At 36.2% G+C, this 16,316-nt stretch overlaps 2 protein-coding genes across 5 annotated transcripts; one reads left to right on the forward strand and one right to left on the reverse strand.

Moving 5' to 3' along the window:
* The first annotated feature begins 1,213 nt into the window (after positions 1 to 1,213).
* On the forward strand, positions 1,214 to 11,649 carry LOC130942199 (uncharacterized). 4 transcript variants are annotated; one of them, XM_057870895.1, is made up of 25 exons: positions 1,214 to 1,621; positions 1,814 to 1,944; positions 2,311 to 2,395; positions 2,713 to 2,766; positions 2,966 to 3,057; positions 3,164 to 3,267; positions 3,524 to 3,596; positions 4,563 to 5,022; positions 5,892 to 6,227; positions 6,397 to 6,603; positions 6,718 to 6,816; positions 6,910 to 6,982; positions 7,624 to 7,754; positions 7,883 to 8,171; positions 8,254 to 8,474; positions 8,548 to 8,675; positions 9,124 to 9,238; positions 9,770 to 9,825; positions 9,947 to 10,040; positions 10,122 to 10,302; positions 10,373 to 10,438; positions 10,510 to 10,557; positions 10,629 to 10,744; positions 10,824 to 10,886; positions 11,305 to 11,649. In XM_057870895.1, exons 1-25 carry the CDS (start codon positions 1,565 to 1,567, stop codon positions 11,410 to 11,412), a joined length of 3,387 nt encoding a protein of 1,128 aa, XP_057726878.1. In that variant the 5' UTR covers positions 1,214 to 1,564; the 3' UTR covers positions 11,413 to 11,649. The 4 variants fall into 4 exon arrangements, with proteins under 4 accessions (XP_057726878.1, XP_057726879.1, XP_057726880.1 ...); XM_057870896.1 differs by having other exon boundaries at positions 8,551 to 8,675; XM_057870897.1 differs by having other exon boundaries at positions 7,627 to 7,754.
* Positions 11,650 to 12,706: 1,057 nt separating this feature from the next.
* LOC130941353 (zinc finger CCCH domain-containing protein 29-like) lies at positions 12,707 to 15,890 on the reverse strand. The gene is made up of 2 exons (XM_057869829.1): positions 15,641 to 15,890; positions 12,707 to 15,113 (listed from the first exon to the last, which is right to left on the reverse strand). The coding sequence occupies exon 2, from the start codon at positions 15,101 to 15,103 to the stop codon at positions 13,079 to 13,081; it is 2,025 nt and encodes a 674-aa protein (XP_057725812.1). The 5' UTR covers positions 15,104 to 15,113; positions 15,641 to 15,890; the 3' UTR covers positions 12,707 to 13,078.
* Positions 15,891 to 16,316: the final 426 nt, after the last annotated feature.

A 16,316-nucleotide genomic window follows, 5' to 3' on the forward strand; every position in this document is an offset into this window, starting at 1 on the left:
AAAATCCAAGGATTAATTTAAAATTAGAGCAAAAATTTAGTTGTCACTTTAAGGTTTAACTCGATGACAAAGTCACCAATTGAATTGCATTTGGCTTTGGTTTTGTTTCGTAACCCTAATCACTAAATTATTCGAGTTGGGATTACTAGTTTTAAAGCTCTATTTTTATCTTTTGATTCTGTTTTATTATTTTTATTCAGGTCAGATCAGGTATTGGATGTTTCTTGACTAATTCTCTTTCGAAACACTGAATGAGAATCGGATGGAAAGGGACCTGCAATGACACTTCGATGTCAAAGTCAATAAAGTGTCTATGAGGTCGAAAGTTAGGATTAGGTTACATACCTTGCGAAAATCGTGGTTCCCCTTTTTATAGACTTACAACGCTTCTTGAAATGGAAAGATACGATGCGTATTCGTGGTATTAAATACCGAAAATGACATGAGTGGAATTAAAGGAATGGACCATAGCATCGCACAGATCTCCAATAAGCCAGGTCTAGGGTTCGCCCGTTGTTGGGTCACCTGGTCCGGAACTCAGGCCCGGAACAATAACTCCTCAAACGTGACACGCTTAGTTGTTACAATGTCGTCACATTTTTAGGGTCTCAAGGTGGTGTTTGTTCTTCGGGAGTTTGATTAGAGACGAACAGTTTCCAGAAGCTCCTGATTGTAGGAGGCGTTGAGAACGAAGAGAATGAAAAGAACACATAGAAGGAAGAAAATGTAGAGAACGCAAAGAAAAAAGAAAACGCAAAAAATGTTGAGAAACTTAAAAAAAACGAAACACGCATAAAAAAGGCAGTTATATATAGTTGTGCATTAAGTCAAAAAGTTGTTAAAAATAATGACGTGTGGAGCTGAATTAGATTACAGGCTTATAACAACTTGGTTGAATTTAGTTGGTTAAATAACTTAAATATAAAATTTTATTATTAAATAATTAAAAATAATAATAAAAAACAATATATTTTAATGGTACTATAGCATTTCTATACCTAAAGTGTAGCATACATATAAGTTGATTATGATTTTGATAGATCTTTTACCATGTATGCTTGTTAACTCTATCAACCGAACAAGTAAGACTAGTAAAATTTTCAGGGAAAAAGAGAGAATTTAGTTTAGAATCAGCTGCTTATCGGTAAATCAATAACTACTGGTCAATTATAATTATTCTTTATGGAAAAATATGTTAATATGTTTGTAATTTTGAAAGAGAAGAAGTCGATGGAGTAGAGCAATGCCAATGAATAACTTCCACGGGCCCTACATATTCCTTTTTCAGTTTTTTGCTTTTCCGACCAGATCTTCATAGCTCCCTTGCAGCTTCAAATCGTACGGTCGAACAGTCGAAGTGTTCCCTGCAGCCCCGCATCACCGTCCATCTTTTTTATCACATCATACGAACAAGCGCCCCTGCACGACGCATCATACTGGTGACTAACACGGTACCTGAAACCCGCGCAGAAACCGAAAAAACCCGAATACACAAAATCTTCAGCACAGAAAGAAGCGAGAGCTCATTTCTATTCATTCATCGTCATCATCGACACCAACAGCAATGTTTTCTAGATTCTTTCAGAAACCTCCACCACAGCAATCTCCTCCTCATGCGCAGGTAGTGCGTGCCTCCGTTTCCGCCATGGATCAATGCTTTTTTTTTCTATTCTTTTCCCTGGCGAATTCTTCGATTACTTGTTTTCATCGATTGTGCATTTTGAATGTGCGAAGTTTCTTTGTTGAGCTATGCATTGATGTGATTATGCGATTTTTTTCTGAAATCGATGCCGTGTTTCTGTTCTTTCTGCAGCAGGAAGCGGGAAAAGGAATTTCTAAATCAGCGGATTTCGATCCGCGAGTTGTTCTTCACTTCGGAGTTCCATCTACGGCGTCTATCCTTGCATTTGATCGCGTCCAGCGTCTATTGGCTGTGGGAACACTGTGAGTTATTTACCAAAGTAGTAACGTAATAGTATTGACCAATTCGTGAATCAGATAACATTAATTTTAAGGAAGATCATGTATAGTATGCATGCTTTTGTAACTAGCTATAGAGCATGTGGTTAATTTCATTGGTTAGGCAGGTTTGTTATGTACTACCTGAGGATACGTTGAATACTTTTTCCTTCAATTTTGTTTAAAAGGAATACATACGCAATTTCGTTATTCTTTCTGTTTGATGATTGAGGAGTAGCATATGTATTGGAATAGCAATATTACACTAGCATTTTATCATGTTAACAAGTTTCCCATGGAGAGATTTAGTGGCTTTATTAGTTCACTGAGGAATTTTCTTCACCCTTGCAGTGATGGCAGGATAAAGGTGTTTGGAGGAGACAATATTGAAGGAATTCTTTACTCGTCTAAGCATACAGCCTTCAAGAATTTAGAGGTTCATAATTTTCGGTCAATTTTCAATTTTAGAGACTATTCTATTCTATTTATTTATTTTATCAAAAACATTCAATCTCTTGTATATTATATTATGACTGGGATAATGTGTCTTGTTTCTAATTTTGAATGTCCGTGTCCGTGTCCGTATCCGTGTCTAGAGTCATGTGATCACGAGTATCACATGATGCGGGTACAGAACTGTGCTCTATGTATGTTTGGAGGTGCCCATGATTGAACTATAGAAGCTACAAAGTGAAATATTTATTGAGGCTTTCATGAATATTATGGTATCTAATATTTCTTGATCTCTCTCAGTTCTTGGATAATCAAGGTTTTCTTGCTAGTGTCTCAAGTCGTAATGAGATTCAGGTACCTTCTAAGGCTACTAAAGTTCTTAAAAACTGTCTATGATCAGGCATTTTCCATGTCTGCTTTTGGCTGCTTTTTTATTTTTCATCTGAGCTTTCTTTATACTTTATTTCTTGTCGATTTCTTGTTTCCCTCTTATTCTTCCCCCTTACCGCTGTTTTATTTACTAATTTTCCCATTACGTTTCTGATAATGGCAGATTTGGGATTTGGAAAGCAGGCAAATTGCTTCTGCTTTGCAGTGGGAGTCCACTATAACTGCTTTCTCTGTTATTTATGGCACCAGTTACATGTAAATACTTGTTCGTGTGATTTGGAATCAGCATTTGCATATAACACTTTCTGATAAATAATGCACATGGGTTTATTAGTTATTCCCCACTGCTTATGATATTTAGGTATATTGGGAGTGAGCATGGGATGGTATACGTGTTGAAGTTTGACGCTGAAAGCAGAAAAATTGATATATTGCCTTATTATGTTCCTACAAATGTTATATCTGGTAAGTTTTCTACAATGAAGTCAGTATAGGGAAGGTGGCTCATGAAAAGAAAAAAGAAAAAGAGAGAAGAAAAAGAAAAAGAAGCTACTAGAATATTTGTACTTCATTTTGGAGGGGAATAGAATGACTTGTGAAGGGTGTTACGTAGTAATGCTTACATTATATTAGAGCACAAAACTTAAAAAAAAAATGTTCCATGAGTTATTGTTCATTTCTCTAACATCTAACATATTTCAAATGATACTCACCTTTGCAGATGCAGTTGGAATATCACTTGATCAAATTTCAGTGATCAGGGTTCTTCATCCGCCTTATTCCAATGGAAACAGGTAACACTAGAAATTAAGAGTTTCTCTAATTGATTTCCTTGTATCTTAATGGAATTTGCATGACACGAATATTAGGTAATCTTGCTTTCGAAGGCTGTGCTAGTTATCTTTCTATTGTGTTCTCATTTTTTCAGGTTTATTCTAACTTTGAGTCATGGTGATTTTAGAGTTTAAATAATTTGCACAAAATTGAATTATCACGAAATTTCTTCTACAAAATTTGAATGCAGTATATTTAATTCATGTTTTCAGGGGACAACTAAGTTTTCTTGACCGTTTTGTTGTTTGGAAATGAATTATAAATGAGGATTTTTCAATTTAAAGTGACTCAAACTGCTTGGTATATCTTTTTGGTGTTTACAACATGGACACTGAATTCAGTGTACATATAATTCAAGATAAAGGTAGAGACCCAGTGAACATAGAAAGCAAGAAGAATATAAAGCTTTTACTCTCTTAATAATGTTTGCACTCATTCAAAGGAAAGGAGAAGAGCCAAATAAAATAGTTGCAGTCTGCCAATCTGCCTGTTTAACTTGAGGGTTTTGTGGGTTAGGATGAAGTGCTAGCTTAATTTACCCTGTCCTTCCAGTCTGCAGAGTAAATTGGTTAGGGATGGTTAAGCAAAATTTTTATATATTGAATCAATCAACATAAAGGTCAAATTGCTATGGATCTTATTCAGACTTACGACCTTAAAATTTTGTCCTTGATGCATTTAGATAACTTGAATGCCTAAAATCTAAGATGATATACTTATTGTGTAAATTGAACCATCCAATTATCCAGTATCCATTTTGGCTCTATTAAGGGTTAATTATGCTAATTATTTACAGTTACAAATTACAATACAGAAAAAACCAATATGAAAAGTTGTGTATGTAGAATATGTGTTTGTAACAATAGAACTTAACTTTTTGCGTAAGTTATGTTAGTTTATTGATTCAATAAAACCATCATTTGCAGACTATTGATGGCATATGAGAATGGCTTGATAGTACTCTGGGATTCTTCTGAAGATAAAATTGTTCAAATCAGAGGACAAAAGGACACTGAGCTGAAGATAGAAAGGGTGACTAGTTATTCAAATGACCCTAAGGATGATTCCTCTGACAATAAAGTAGATAATGAAGAAGAGGATAAAGAGATAAGCTGTGTTTCATGGGCATCTAATGATGGATCTGTTGTTGTTGTTGGTTATGTAGATGGTGATATAATGTTTTGGGATTTGTCAAATGCTGACTCTTCTTCAAATCATCAATCCCAAAAGTTGTCTAATAATGTTGTCAAGCTTCAATTATCATCGGCAGCTAGAAGACTTCCTATTATTTTTCTACATTGGTGTGCCAATAAATCTTTTGGTAATAATGGAAGCCAACTTTTTGTGTATGGTGGTGATGAAATTGGGTCTGAGGAAGTTCTGACAGTAAGATTCATACTCATAGTAGTTATTTTTGGCAATGATGTTTTAATAGTTACTATTAGAGGTAAAAGAAAAAGAAAAAGAAAATCCTAGCTTTGGGTGTGTTTGTGGTGTCTGTATATAGAACATGATAAAACAGAGCCATGATTACCACAATTTCCTGTCATAACAAACTATCTGATTAGTGTTTTAGACAGTTTAGTCTTAACAAAAAAACAGTTGGAGGAAAAAACCCTTTCTTATGTGGGCTAAGTGTGGAGATGCTATTGCAAACATTTTTCATGAGTTAGCCCCTTCTTGAACAAAGGTTCCTATTCAGGAGTTTCATGATACAAAAACATAAGTAGGGATGCAGGCAAAAATACTCAAGAGATCACATATTCATTAGTTACTTTCTGTAGAGAGAGCTAATTCACGCGTTGCACTCAAGGAATTGTTGTCCAATTATAGAACAAATGAACCACACTAGGTAAGAAATAAAGACAACAAAAGTAACTAGATGAGTACTACAACTTTATTATTTTGGTTTGTGCCTTTTCAATCTATTGGTGGATTGCTTTTGTTATACACAATAAATATACTTCCTGTCATCCTAATGTGGTAGAGTTGCAAGGAAGAAAACAGGCTGCAGTTAAGAACTCGGGGAGCAGACATTGTTCAGCCTCTGTATTGCTAGTTAATTGTTTTCTACTGAAAATTAACTACTTTGTTGGAACTGCTTATTGCCACAATCAGTTTTGTACTTTTGCCATATCAGATTAAAAAATTAACTATTGTCATGTTTAGCACTGTCAGTGGCTTGTTAAGCTTTCATAAATTCAACTTATATAGATGATAAATCAATATGACACACCCTTTTCTCTTGCTTACAGGTTTTGGGCCTTGATTGGTCATCTGGTTTAAAAAGTATTAAGTGCACTGGTCGCATTAATATTGCACTTAATGGTTCCTTTGCTGATATGGTTTTGTTATCTAGTGATTACCATGCAACGGGAACTGGTAATATGATATTTGTGTTGACAAATTCTGGACAGCTGGATCTTTATGACAACAATTGTTTGTCGTCTTTAATGTCTAAGCAAGAAAAGAAGACTTCTTCTCCTACACTGCAATATCCCATGGTCATACCCACTCTTGAACCCTACATGACAACTGCAACGCTTGCTGTGATAGATCATGATGTGAAGACATTTAGGGACTTGTCTCAGGTAAATGCATATTCAGTGAGTCCAAAGATTTGTTCTTTCTTTATCAATAGTTGCCATGCCTATGTAAACTGTTACATAGATGTCATGTTTTCCTTACAAATGTTGATAACTTATTTTGAAGATAAAGCAGCTCTATTGTCAGTACTAATTGTAAGGGATATCTGTGTAGGTTCTTGTAGCTGCAAAGCAGCATTTAGTACAAAATCAGACAAGTATGGGCATAAAGTGGCCTTTGACCGGTGGTGTTCCAGGTCAGCTTTTCAAAGAAGACGATCATATCATTCAAATATATATAGCAGGATACCGAGATGGATCTGTTCGGATATGGGATGCCACATATCCGGCTTTGTCACTAGTTTACAACATAAAATGTGAGGTTAGCCATTAGCATACTACAAAAATTAACTAGCATATATTTCTATTGATACAGGATGCACTAATATTAATAGGTTGTTGAGACTTAACAGAAAATTATTCCTGCAACTGATAGGTAAATGATGTTAACAGTGACAGTGCAAGTGCACCAGTGTCAGCATTGGATTTTTGCCCTGATACTTTACACCTGGCTGTTGGTGATGAAAGTGGTATTGTAAGTTTTACAAGTGTTGAAATTGTTTGTCAGTCTCTCTCTCCATAAAATAAAGTCTTCTATCTCTGATAATTTTATCTTGTCGGAGTGTAGGTCCGTCTATATGGTCTAATACAGAGTTCAAGCGAAACAACCTTTCATTTTGTGACTGATAAGGGAACTGAAGGTTGGGTTTGCTCTCTATTTGACTTAAAAACAAATCCATATTTGTTTCAAGTGTCTCATTAGGCTTGAATCATGAATAATGCACAAGCACAGCCTACCTTGTGTTGGAGCTTAAACTTTTTATATAGAAGAAAAGGTGTAAACAAGGATCGCACTAAATTCCAGACTACTTGTCATAAAGGCTCCAATAACATTTTGTAAACCATCTCTCACAAAAGCTCAGTCTATTGGGTAAAGGCAAATAAATGGCTTTACATCATAACACAACATTATGCAATAGTTAGTTGGGTTTCAAGTGTGGACAATGCACAAGCCCTACCATCATATACTGAAATTCAATTTGCTTTGTTTAGAATAATGAGAACAAGAAGTATTGAACTTTTAACCACTAGTTCATAGAGGTTTCGATACCATATGATAAATCTTTTCTCCCTAATGTGTAAGCTATTGGCTAGGACTTTACATCTTAACATTTGGAAACAAAGGAGAGTACGTTAAAGTTGTACCCTTTCCTGCTGCAGTGTGGTGCATTTGATTTACGTGATATGAAAATGGAAGATTCTTTTTGTGTCTATGTTTACACTACAAATTGAATTGATGTTTCTAATATCTAGTTTAACCTGTTTTTATTTATTGAGACAGTAGTTCACAATAAGCATCAAGGAGATGTACCTCATTGCACAGTACTGTTTTCCCTTCAAACTTCTGTTGTATGCACCCTACAGTTCGCAAACCATGGAGGGAAGCTTGCTGTTGGATATGAAAATGGCCAGGTGAGATCATCCAGTTCCTTTCTTTGTTGAAAGAAATGGTGTATTTATTGTCAGTTTAGTTGTCAAGTAGCTTTTTGGATTTGGAGGGCATTGAGTTTCCAACTTACACGTTCTAGTGCACTTTGCAGGTTGCTATGCTTGATATCAATACATCATCGGTTTTGTTTTTTATGAAAACTGAACCTGACTCACCTTCAGCAGTTATTTCTCTGACTGCAAAATTTTCAGACTCTCGTAGCTTAAACATTCCACAGCAATCTGTATCTGATAATTCTGATAGTTCTGAAAAGGGGCTACTCTTCATTATAACAAGGGATGCAAACCTTGTTGTAGTAGATACTTCAAATGGAAATATGGTCTGCAGTAGGAGCATGAGGGTAAATGCAAAATTGAATGCAGTTTCAATGTATGTTACAGGCAAGTAATTTCGGTTTGAAACATGTACATATATAAAATTGCCAAATAATTACATTTCTTACCTGGTGATGTGTTATTTCAGATGGTTTTTCTGAACTATCAACTGAAACAGAGTCATTAAAATCACCTCAGAAAAGTGATTCTGGAATTCAGGACAATGTTCAGTCCGAAGATGCAAAAGTTGTAGATGAAAGAGCTACTACCGTAGAAACTTCATACTTCGGGGAGATAGTATCCAACTCTCTCATTTTAATTTGTTATGAGACTGAATTGAGCTTACGCACTTTAAAATCTGTGATAGAGGTGCAATTCGTCTGTCTATTCTTTTTCAAATTTTAATTTATTTCTTTCCACAGCTTGATAAAATTATTTTCAGCAGGATAGCAGCAAGTGTATAAAGAAGGTGAACCTTGTAGAGAAATGCTGCTGGACTACAATCATTAAGAAACATGAGAAAGAATGTGTTCTGGTTGTACTGTATCAAACTGGAGGCATTGAAGTAAGGTGAAGTGCTTCGTGTAATACATGTCTTCATGTAACCTATTTAGGTCACTAGTTGAGTCACGTTCTAATGAGAATAGCCAATGCTGAAGTGCCCAAAAGAAAGAAGTTGAACTTCATTTGCTAACACCTAATAAGAAAATTTAACATGGGCTCTTAAAAATTTGAAATATTACTTTTCAGTTTTCAAATAAACCATGTATATATGAAATATCGTTAATTCTATATTATCTTCATGACTGGGATTTTTGGCTCCTCCTCTTTCCAATATTAAACCTGTAGTTTTGCCAATTGAAAAATTCATAATGAATTAATTATATGTAATGCTTAAGAGAAATCGTATTTTTTGCTCTGAATCCATAATAGTAATTCCTGTCAAATGCTGGTGTTGATATTTTTCTTCAAGCAACTTACGACAAGCTTTTGATGGATGTAATGTCACTTTCATCAGGTCCATACCAACTTTGGAAGTGTTGGGAGAGAGTTCTTTAATGTCAGTCCTAAGATGGAATTGGACAAATGACATGGAAAAGACAATATGTTCTTCAAATGGACAAATAATTCTGGTTTGTAATTCCTCCTGAAAAGTGCTATTTTGTTAGAATTTGTTGCAGGAACCTGTTAGATTGGTCTGTTTAGTAAAGTGAATTTGGTATTACTTAACCAATATCCATTCACTCAGCTTTTTGTACAGTGAATCATGCAGGAACTGCACTTATTTGGAAACAAGTAGGCCAAATAAACAAGTTTATTCTGTTTTTCCTATTTTATTTCTTATTTTCTTATAAGCATCACCTGTGATATATAATGTATTATTAACATTTGAAATACAATGTGATCTTTCTAACTGCACCAAATAATCCACAATTGACATCAACATTTCTGCTTTAAAGGAGAAAAATTGAAAAAAAATTCACTAAAGGCACTAAACATTTGCCTTCTCTGTGCATGGATCTTTCGGAAAGCATTTCATCTGAAAGATCCTAGAACATGCATTGCATGAATAGGTCTTGTATTTTTACAATTGAACAAATTCCAGTTGCCTTTTGCTTTTGTAATCAGACTAATGGTTATCTTGTTTTCAACTTTTTATATAGGTCAATGGGAATGAAATTGCTTCAATATCACTGTTGACATGGCAAAATGAGTTCTGGTATCTTTCTTTGGTCATGTAAACTTGCTGAATGTGATTAGCCTCTATAAAATTTATAAAGAAAGTCATATTTACAGACTCAGTAATGTGTAAACTCAATTTTAAAACATTTAACTTTTAGGATTCCGGAGTCTTTTCCTTGTCTTCATGATAAAGTTCTCCAAGCTGCTGTTGATGTTACTGTGAGCCAATCTCCAAGCCAGAATGAAAGACAGGTCCAAATTTTTCAGGCTTTCTGTGCTTTTGGTTCTTTCATTACAGTTACAGGATTTTTAATTCAACTTTCCTTGCCACAGGGAACAACTTCTGTATTTGCTAATTTTGTCAAGAACTTCACGGGAAAAGCAGATCCAAATGCAAATCAACCAGTTCATCCTAATATTTTGGAGAATCTAGAACAATTATTCTCAAATCCTCCCTTCTTAAAGCCTTCATCAGGCACAGTTGATCCACTTGATGATTGGGAGCTTGACTTAGGTCTGTCCTTAATTTCTTCTTCTGCCACCATCTATATTTTATTTATGAAACTTTTTACTTTCTCTTGCAGATGATATTCATATTGATGAACCCATAGTCCTTTCACCTGTACAGAAAAGCGATGATGACAAAAGAGGTATATTTAACATTTGTATTTCCTCATTGTGTTATGTCTATCTTTTGAATACTGAATGCTTGGCTTTGCAGATAAAGGAAAAACAGCTGACAAACAGAAAACTGATATAGACAAGAAAGGTACACCTCTATTGTTTTATTTCCTCATTCCGGTATGTTTATCTTTTAAACACTGAACGGTTGGGTTGCAGATAAAGGAAAAGCAACGGACAGAGAGAAACTGTTTGAGGATGCAGGCAGTGATTCAAAACCAAGAGCTAGAACAGCTGATGAAGTTAAGGCCAAATATAGAAAGACAGAGGCAAATGTAAGTTGTGAAAATTCTCTAATTTATTCATCTTCTTAGGTTACAAGTTCTGACCCTTGGACATGGTGAATGGTTTCAGGATGCCGCTGCAGCAGCTTCGCTTGCAAAGCAAAAACTTCTAGAGCGGCAAGAAAAGCTTGCGGTACATTATTATTTTATTCTATTTTACATGAATTATATTTCTCGGGACAGGTTTATATGAATTACAACAAAAATCTTTTTCAAGTAAATTTGGATTCATCATAATTATAGTTGAAATCCCATTATCTAGCTGCATGACACATTCCTACTAAATAATACCTTTTCTTCTTTTAAGTTTTGACAATAAAATTCTTTTTGGTTCCTGATTGCGTCTTCTAATGAAGAGGCCAAAATTTAAATTGCTACAACCAAGTTTTATGTTTGATTTGTTTGTAAAATAGGTTTGATTGCAAATGTGACCATTTACCAATATGAGAAAATGGAGTTATTACATATTATTGATTGGAACCTGGCTGAAATTCTTCCAATTGTGTTTTATTACTTTTCTTTCCAACGGTATCTACTTTCTTTTATTATAGCTGCTCAACGAACGTACTGAAGAGCTGGCAAATGGGGCAGAAGATTTTGCATCCATGGCCAAAGAACTCGCTAGAAGAATGGAAAATCGTAAATGGTGGCAGTTATAACCAAGTTACATGATTCATTTTTCCCGTGGGCGTGTCCAACCGCCAACCTGCCTCACTTCTCTCCGAGGTAGCTCTTACTCTCTAGTCTGTTGCTTAGTTAGTAGTTATGCTTGTAAAAAAACATTTATTATTCTTACATGTGTTAGAGTAATTTGATTAGTGTGTGCTTATATTTTATTTTTGTATATTATAATTAGACTCAATAAGGCGCTAAACGTGAAGAGAATATTTCAGTAATTTTTCTCAAACTAAATGTATAACTATTTTACTATCAGATAAATGAAAATACGACCAGAGAAAATCATGTATATGCTAATATGCAAGCTTTTATATATCTAGTAGTGCAAAATATATTATGGCTTTGAATTTACTATTCGAATTATTTTCTGAAAAATTGTTTCGAGGGTGGCACCTTTCTAGCTTCATATAAATTTCGGCATTTATTCATTGCTTGCTAAAAAAGAATTTATTATAATAAAATTGATGATGTGGAAGAAAAAGTGATTTACCTTAAATACATATAATAAAAAATGAAACTCTTTGATTTATAGAGGCAATAATGAGCTTGTCAGCCACATTTAAGTATTTAGAGTTGTCTTCATTTAAATTTCTAACGGTACTCGAACATGATTACTTCAGAGGGAACATAATATCTTAATTTGGTGGAAAGGATAATTTCTTAATGCCCTCAATCTTACTATTTTTTTTGTATAAACAAAAAATAAACCGAAGTACTGTAAAACATAAAAATCGATATTCGGTACTAAAAAGCAAATGCTAAATCGTTAAAAAGTAAATAAAACAAATTTAATAGCATATATACTACACGAATTGACAAATAAACCTAAAAATTTAATTTGAAAGATACAGAGCCATTTTCGTTTTCTGTTGCAACCTCTCACGGTTTTTGCTTAAGACTCTTGATAATGATACACAGAACATGATTGTCTTCCTGAAACAAAATAATATAATAAAAAATGAATTATCCCTAATCCTTAACGTTCAAAATAATATAGGTAAGGTCATATGGGAATGAGCTGTATTTGAAGTAATCATGTTTCCAGCCTATGATTATTTATCATAGCGGGCGCCATTTCCTGTTGATTTTCACACACGAACTACAGAAGCAGTTTTAAGAAATGATTTCCTTTTGCCTGAGATTAATTAATACTTTAATAGTAATACTTATTTATTCTTTAGGACGAATCAGATTTCCGGATAAAGACAACCACAACAGTTGAAAATTGAAAGCCAACACAGATAAGAATAGGATGCCCAAAGAATACTATAAGAATTTATCAGCCGACTTAAAACAATATATATTTAAAAAATGACCTGCTTTATCAAATATCAATGACAAATACCTTGTCCACTTGTGCTAAATAAAATACAACAACCCACTAAGAAAAGGGGGGCCAATTAAATAATATAATAAAAAAAAATTCAGCATCCTTCATCCAACGTTTCTCCATGTCTTCCTTGATCAAGAAGGCGACACTATGCTCAATTCGCTGGATTAACCTGAACTCTGTTCTTTGCAACATCTCTTCTTCTATCCCTAACTATACTCTAATGTTGGATAGTAATAACAGTTCAAATAAATAAATAATTAATAAATAAATAAACTCTTGTCAGAAAGACCAAGGAGCGCTCCCATGGCAGCACCTTATGCTACCATCTGCTCCTGCTCTATATACAACTGCTCCACCCATGGTGGAAGCCTTTCTTTACTGAGATCAAACTGTTGCTTCTTCTCAGCACCAAATATCTCAGAACTTTCAGAAGGAACCAATGAATGAACCCATGAGACATCTGGCTCAACATGTTCTGACTGTGCCAAAGGGGAGGCAGTTGCTGCCCCATTGTTTCTGAATCCAAAAGAAGCTGATTTCCTCAGCTTATTCAGTTCATCTCCATTCACACCCCAATCAAGCTTCCCAGATGGGGAATTCCAATCTGAAAGGCCAGAGGAGACCCTGCAGCTGGGGTTGGAGGGCGAAGACAGCCCAATGTGGTGGTTTGCAGCACTGCGATCAATGAAGCTTTGGCTTCGCTTTGCAAAGGCAGCAGACCTTGAATTCATCACTGCAGCTGCCACAGCAGCTGAAGAGTCAAACCCAAAAGCAGAAGGTTTCCTCACCGGTGAGGAAGTGACATTGGATGGATAACTTGCCCGAAGATGGTTCATGTTTTGGCGCATCGACGATTGCAATTGCGTAGGAGTTGAAGGTTGAGCAGAGATTCCATGCAATTGAGACAGGAGAGAAGGGTCAGCAGCTGCTAATAGGTCATCAAGGTTAGTAGGATTCAAATCACCAATCCTGCTCCTGAAAGATGGAGAAGAGATCCTTGCAATCTCCTCAATTAGTTGTTGCTGCTGCTGCTGTTGACGAGCAGGGCTGTCTAGACCAAGCAGTTCCATCTCCATATCAAAATCCCTGGCACTCAAAGCAGTCTTCAAGCGACTGCCAGGGAGCTGCAATGATGGTGGGGTAAGGTTTATTTTGTTTGCCCACAAGCTTCCACTCTTGGGAGATGAAGAAGCTGCCAAGGGTGACATGGGTGGTGTTGAAACGGTTGGCATAGGCAAAGATGAGGAACTAAGCGAAAGGGGACTCATCGCCGTCATGTCAAGTCCACTAGCTGAGTAAGATTTTGGCGAAGGCATAGCTGAGCCAGTGGAAGCATACACAGGACGCAACTCCTCGGGTTTGTGAGCAAAGAAGCAGACTTTTCTGCTGCAGCCAGTCTCATCCTTGCAAAGCCTTGTTCTGTATTGAGCAGGGTGAAGCCAGGACTCAAAAACACCATGTGCGTACTCGCAGGAATCTCCCTTCTGGCAGGACCCTTTGCGGAATTCTGGGCAGGGAACACAGCTGTAAGGGTACTTGCGTGGGTCTCTCCTCCTTGCGTTCTCCCCTGGATGAACAAATGGGCACTCAGTCCAATCATGGGAATAAGCCCTTGAGCATGGCTTCACCTTGAAGCTGTACATCCTGAACTCGTCAGTTCCATAGACACCATTGTTTATGTCCGGCAACGAAACATCAACAGGATATTCTTTCTTATCAGCTCCTTCCTTTTTCTCCAATCCTTCTTTCAACGAGAGAGAAGAGAGCATCTGTTGCTCCATCTCCTGGTTGAAAAGCTGATCTCTTTCCCCACCTCTTAGAAACAACTCTATGGCCTTCCTCCTTGAACTTGACAAAGAATTGAAGGCAGGAGCAATCAGATTAACAGGCTTATTACCACTAGCATCAACGCAATCGGCATCAGCATGGGCATCGAGCAAGAGCTTGACGATCTCGAGGGAGGATTCAGAGCCCCCAGCAACAGCACAGTGGAGAGCTGTTGCCCTATCAGAACCACAGGCCCTGTTCACATCAACCATGCCTGTCTCAATAATATACCTCAGCACCCTGGTGCTTCCAAACAGTGAAGCAATCATGAGAGGGGTCCTCTTCTCGAAACCCATCTTCTTTGATCCGATTCTTCTCCCATACCAAAAGCCTGCGTCGTTTACATCACAACCCTTCTCTTCAACTTCTCTTCTGAAAGCTTCGAAATCATCGGATGCAGACAGCTCAAGCAAAGCTGAGAAGTTATGGACACCATCCTGATTCTGCTTCTGAAGCTCACCTTCCATGACTTTGTCCGAGGGAGAAAGCTTACTTTTTGAACCACTGCACATGCCCCAAATCCTGCATAATTTAACAACATAAACTAAATAAGCCACAAAATTCAAACCCTATTATCATTTCAGGAAAAGAAAATGGACTAAAATCCCTAACTTTACAAACAAAAACTTCCCAATCCCGGCAACATCTAACAACAACCATGGTTTTGCATCACTATAACATCACATAAAAAGGTTTATGCCATATAAACTAATAAGTAACAACAGATCCTAGAAAGTATAATTTATGTATCAGACATCAAATATCTAAGACACAACGGCGTATTATACACCAACTTTTTTCTTCGATTTGAATCTCCAAAAGATTAAACAAAGTGACCCAAAAAGGTATAGAGAAAAGGGGCCAAAAGAAAACCTAAACCCAAAGTTTGAAACTTTGATCTACCCATAATGAAACCCAGGAACCATTTTCATCCATTTCAAGCTACACAAGTTAAGATCAAGCAAGAACACCCAAAAGGGAATGGGAAAAAAGCCTTTTTTTTTTTTTTCAATCACATAGTCAAAACATGAAGGAGAAAAAAAACATACCTAGAGAAAGTGTGTATGTAATACTGTGATAAGGTTGTTTTTGTTGCAGATAAAGAGAGTGAAGAGTGCGTGTGTAGAGAGAGAAGAAAATCGAGAAGACCTCGATTGAGAATTGTAGATGAGGAAGCAAGATTGGAGGGGGAAGCCTTTTTATTGTCTTGGAGAACAACGCCCACCAGCAACAGCTAATAAGGGAAACAAAGGAAGAAGAGAGGAAAGTGGGACTTTTCTTCCTCTCTCTTTCTCTCTCTATTTCTCTTTGGTCAAAGTCAATTATTCAATGCCAAAGATATGGGTCCCACTTGCAGCGCTTGCAGCTTGCTTCTATCTCCTTTCTTTTCTCTCATCAACTCAAATGCAGATGCAAATGCAAATGCAAATGCAAATGCAAATGCAAATGCAAATGCAAATGAAAATGAAACCCCAAATGAGATTGAAATGTAGCTTAATTTTTCATGGACCCCACCATTAATTGATGATTCCCCACTCCATTATCCTCTGATTTTTTTTTTATTATTTTTTTCTCTAACGGGTGGTTTAACTCTCTCACGTGCGCTGACTAAGCTGTGAATCTCTCTTGGTCTTGGGTTTGGGTACGCGCAAGTGTCCGGTTTCACTTCCTTAGTCTTTCTGTTTTCTTCTACTAGTTGATATTTTCTACTCCCCACAAATTGCA

This window comes from Arachis stenosperma, chromosome 7, assembly GCF_014773155.1.
Source record: "Arachis stenosperma cultivar V10309 chromosome 7, arast.V10309.gnm1.PFL2, whole genome shotgun sequence".
In the NCBI taxonomy this organism is placed as follows: Eukaryota; Viridiplantae; Streptophyta; class Magnoliopsida; order Fabales; family Fabaceae; genus Arachis; species Arachis stenosperma.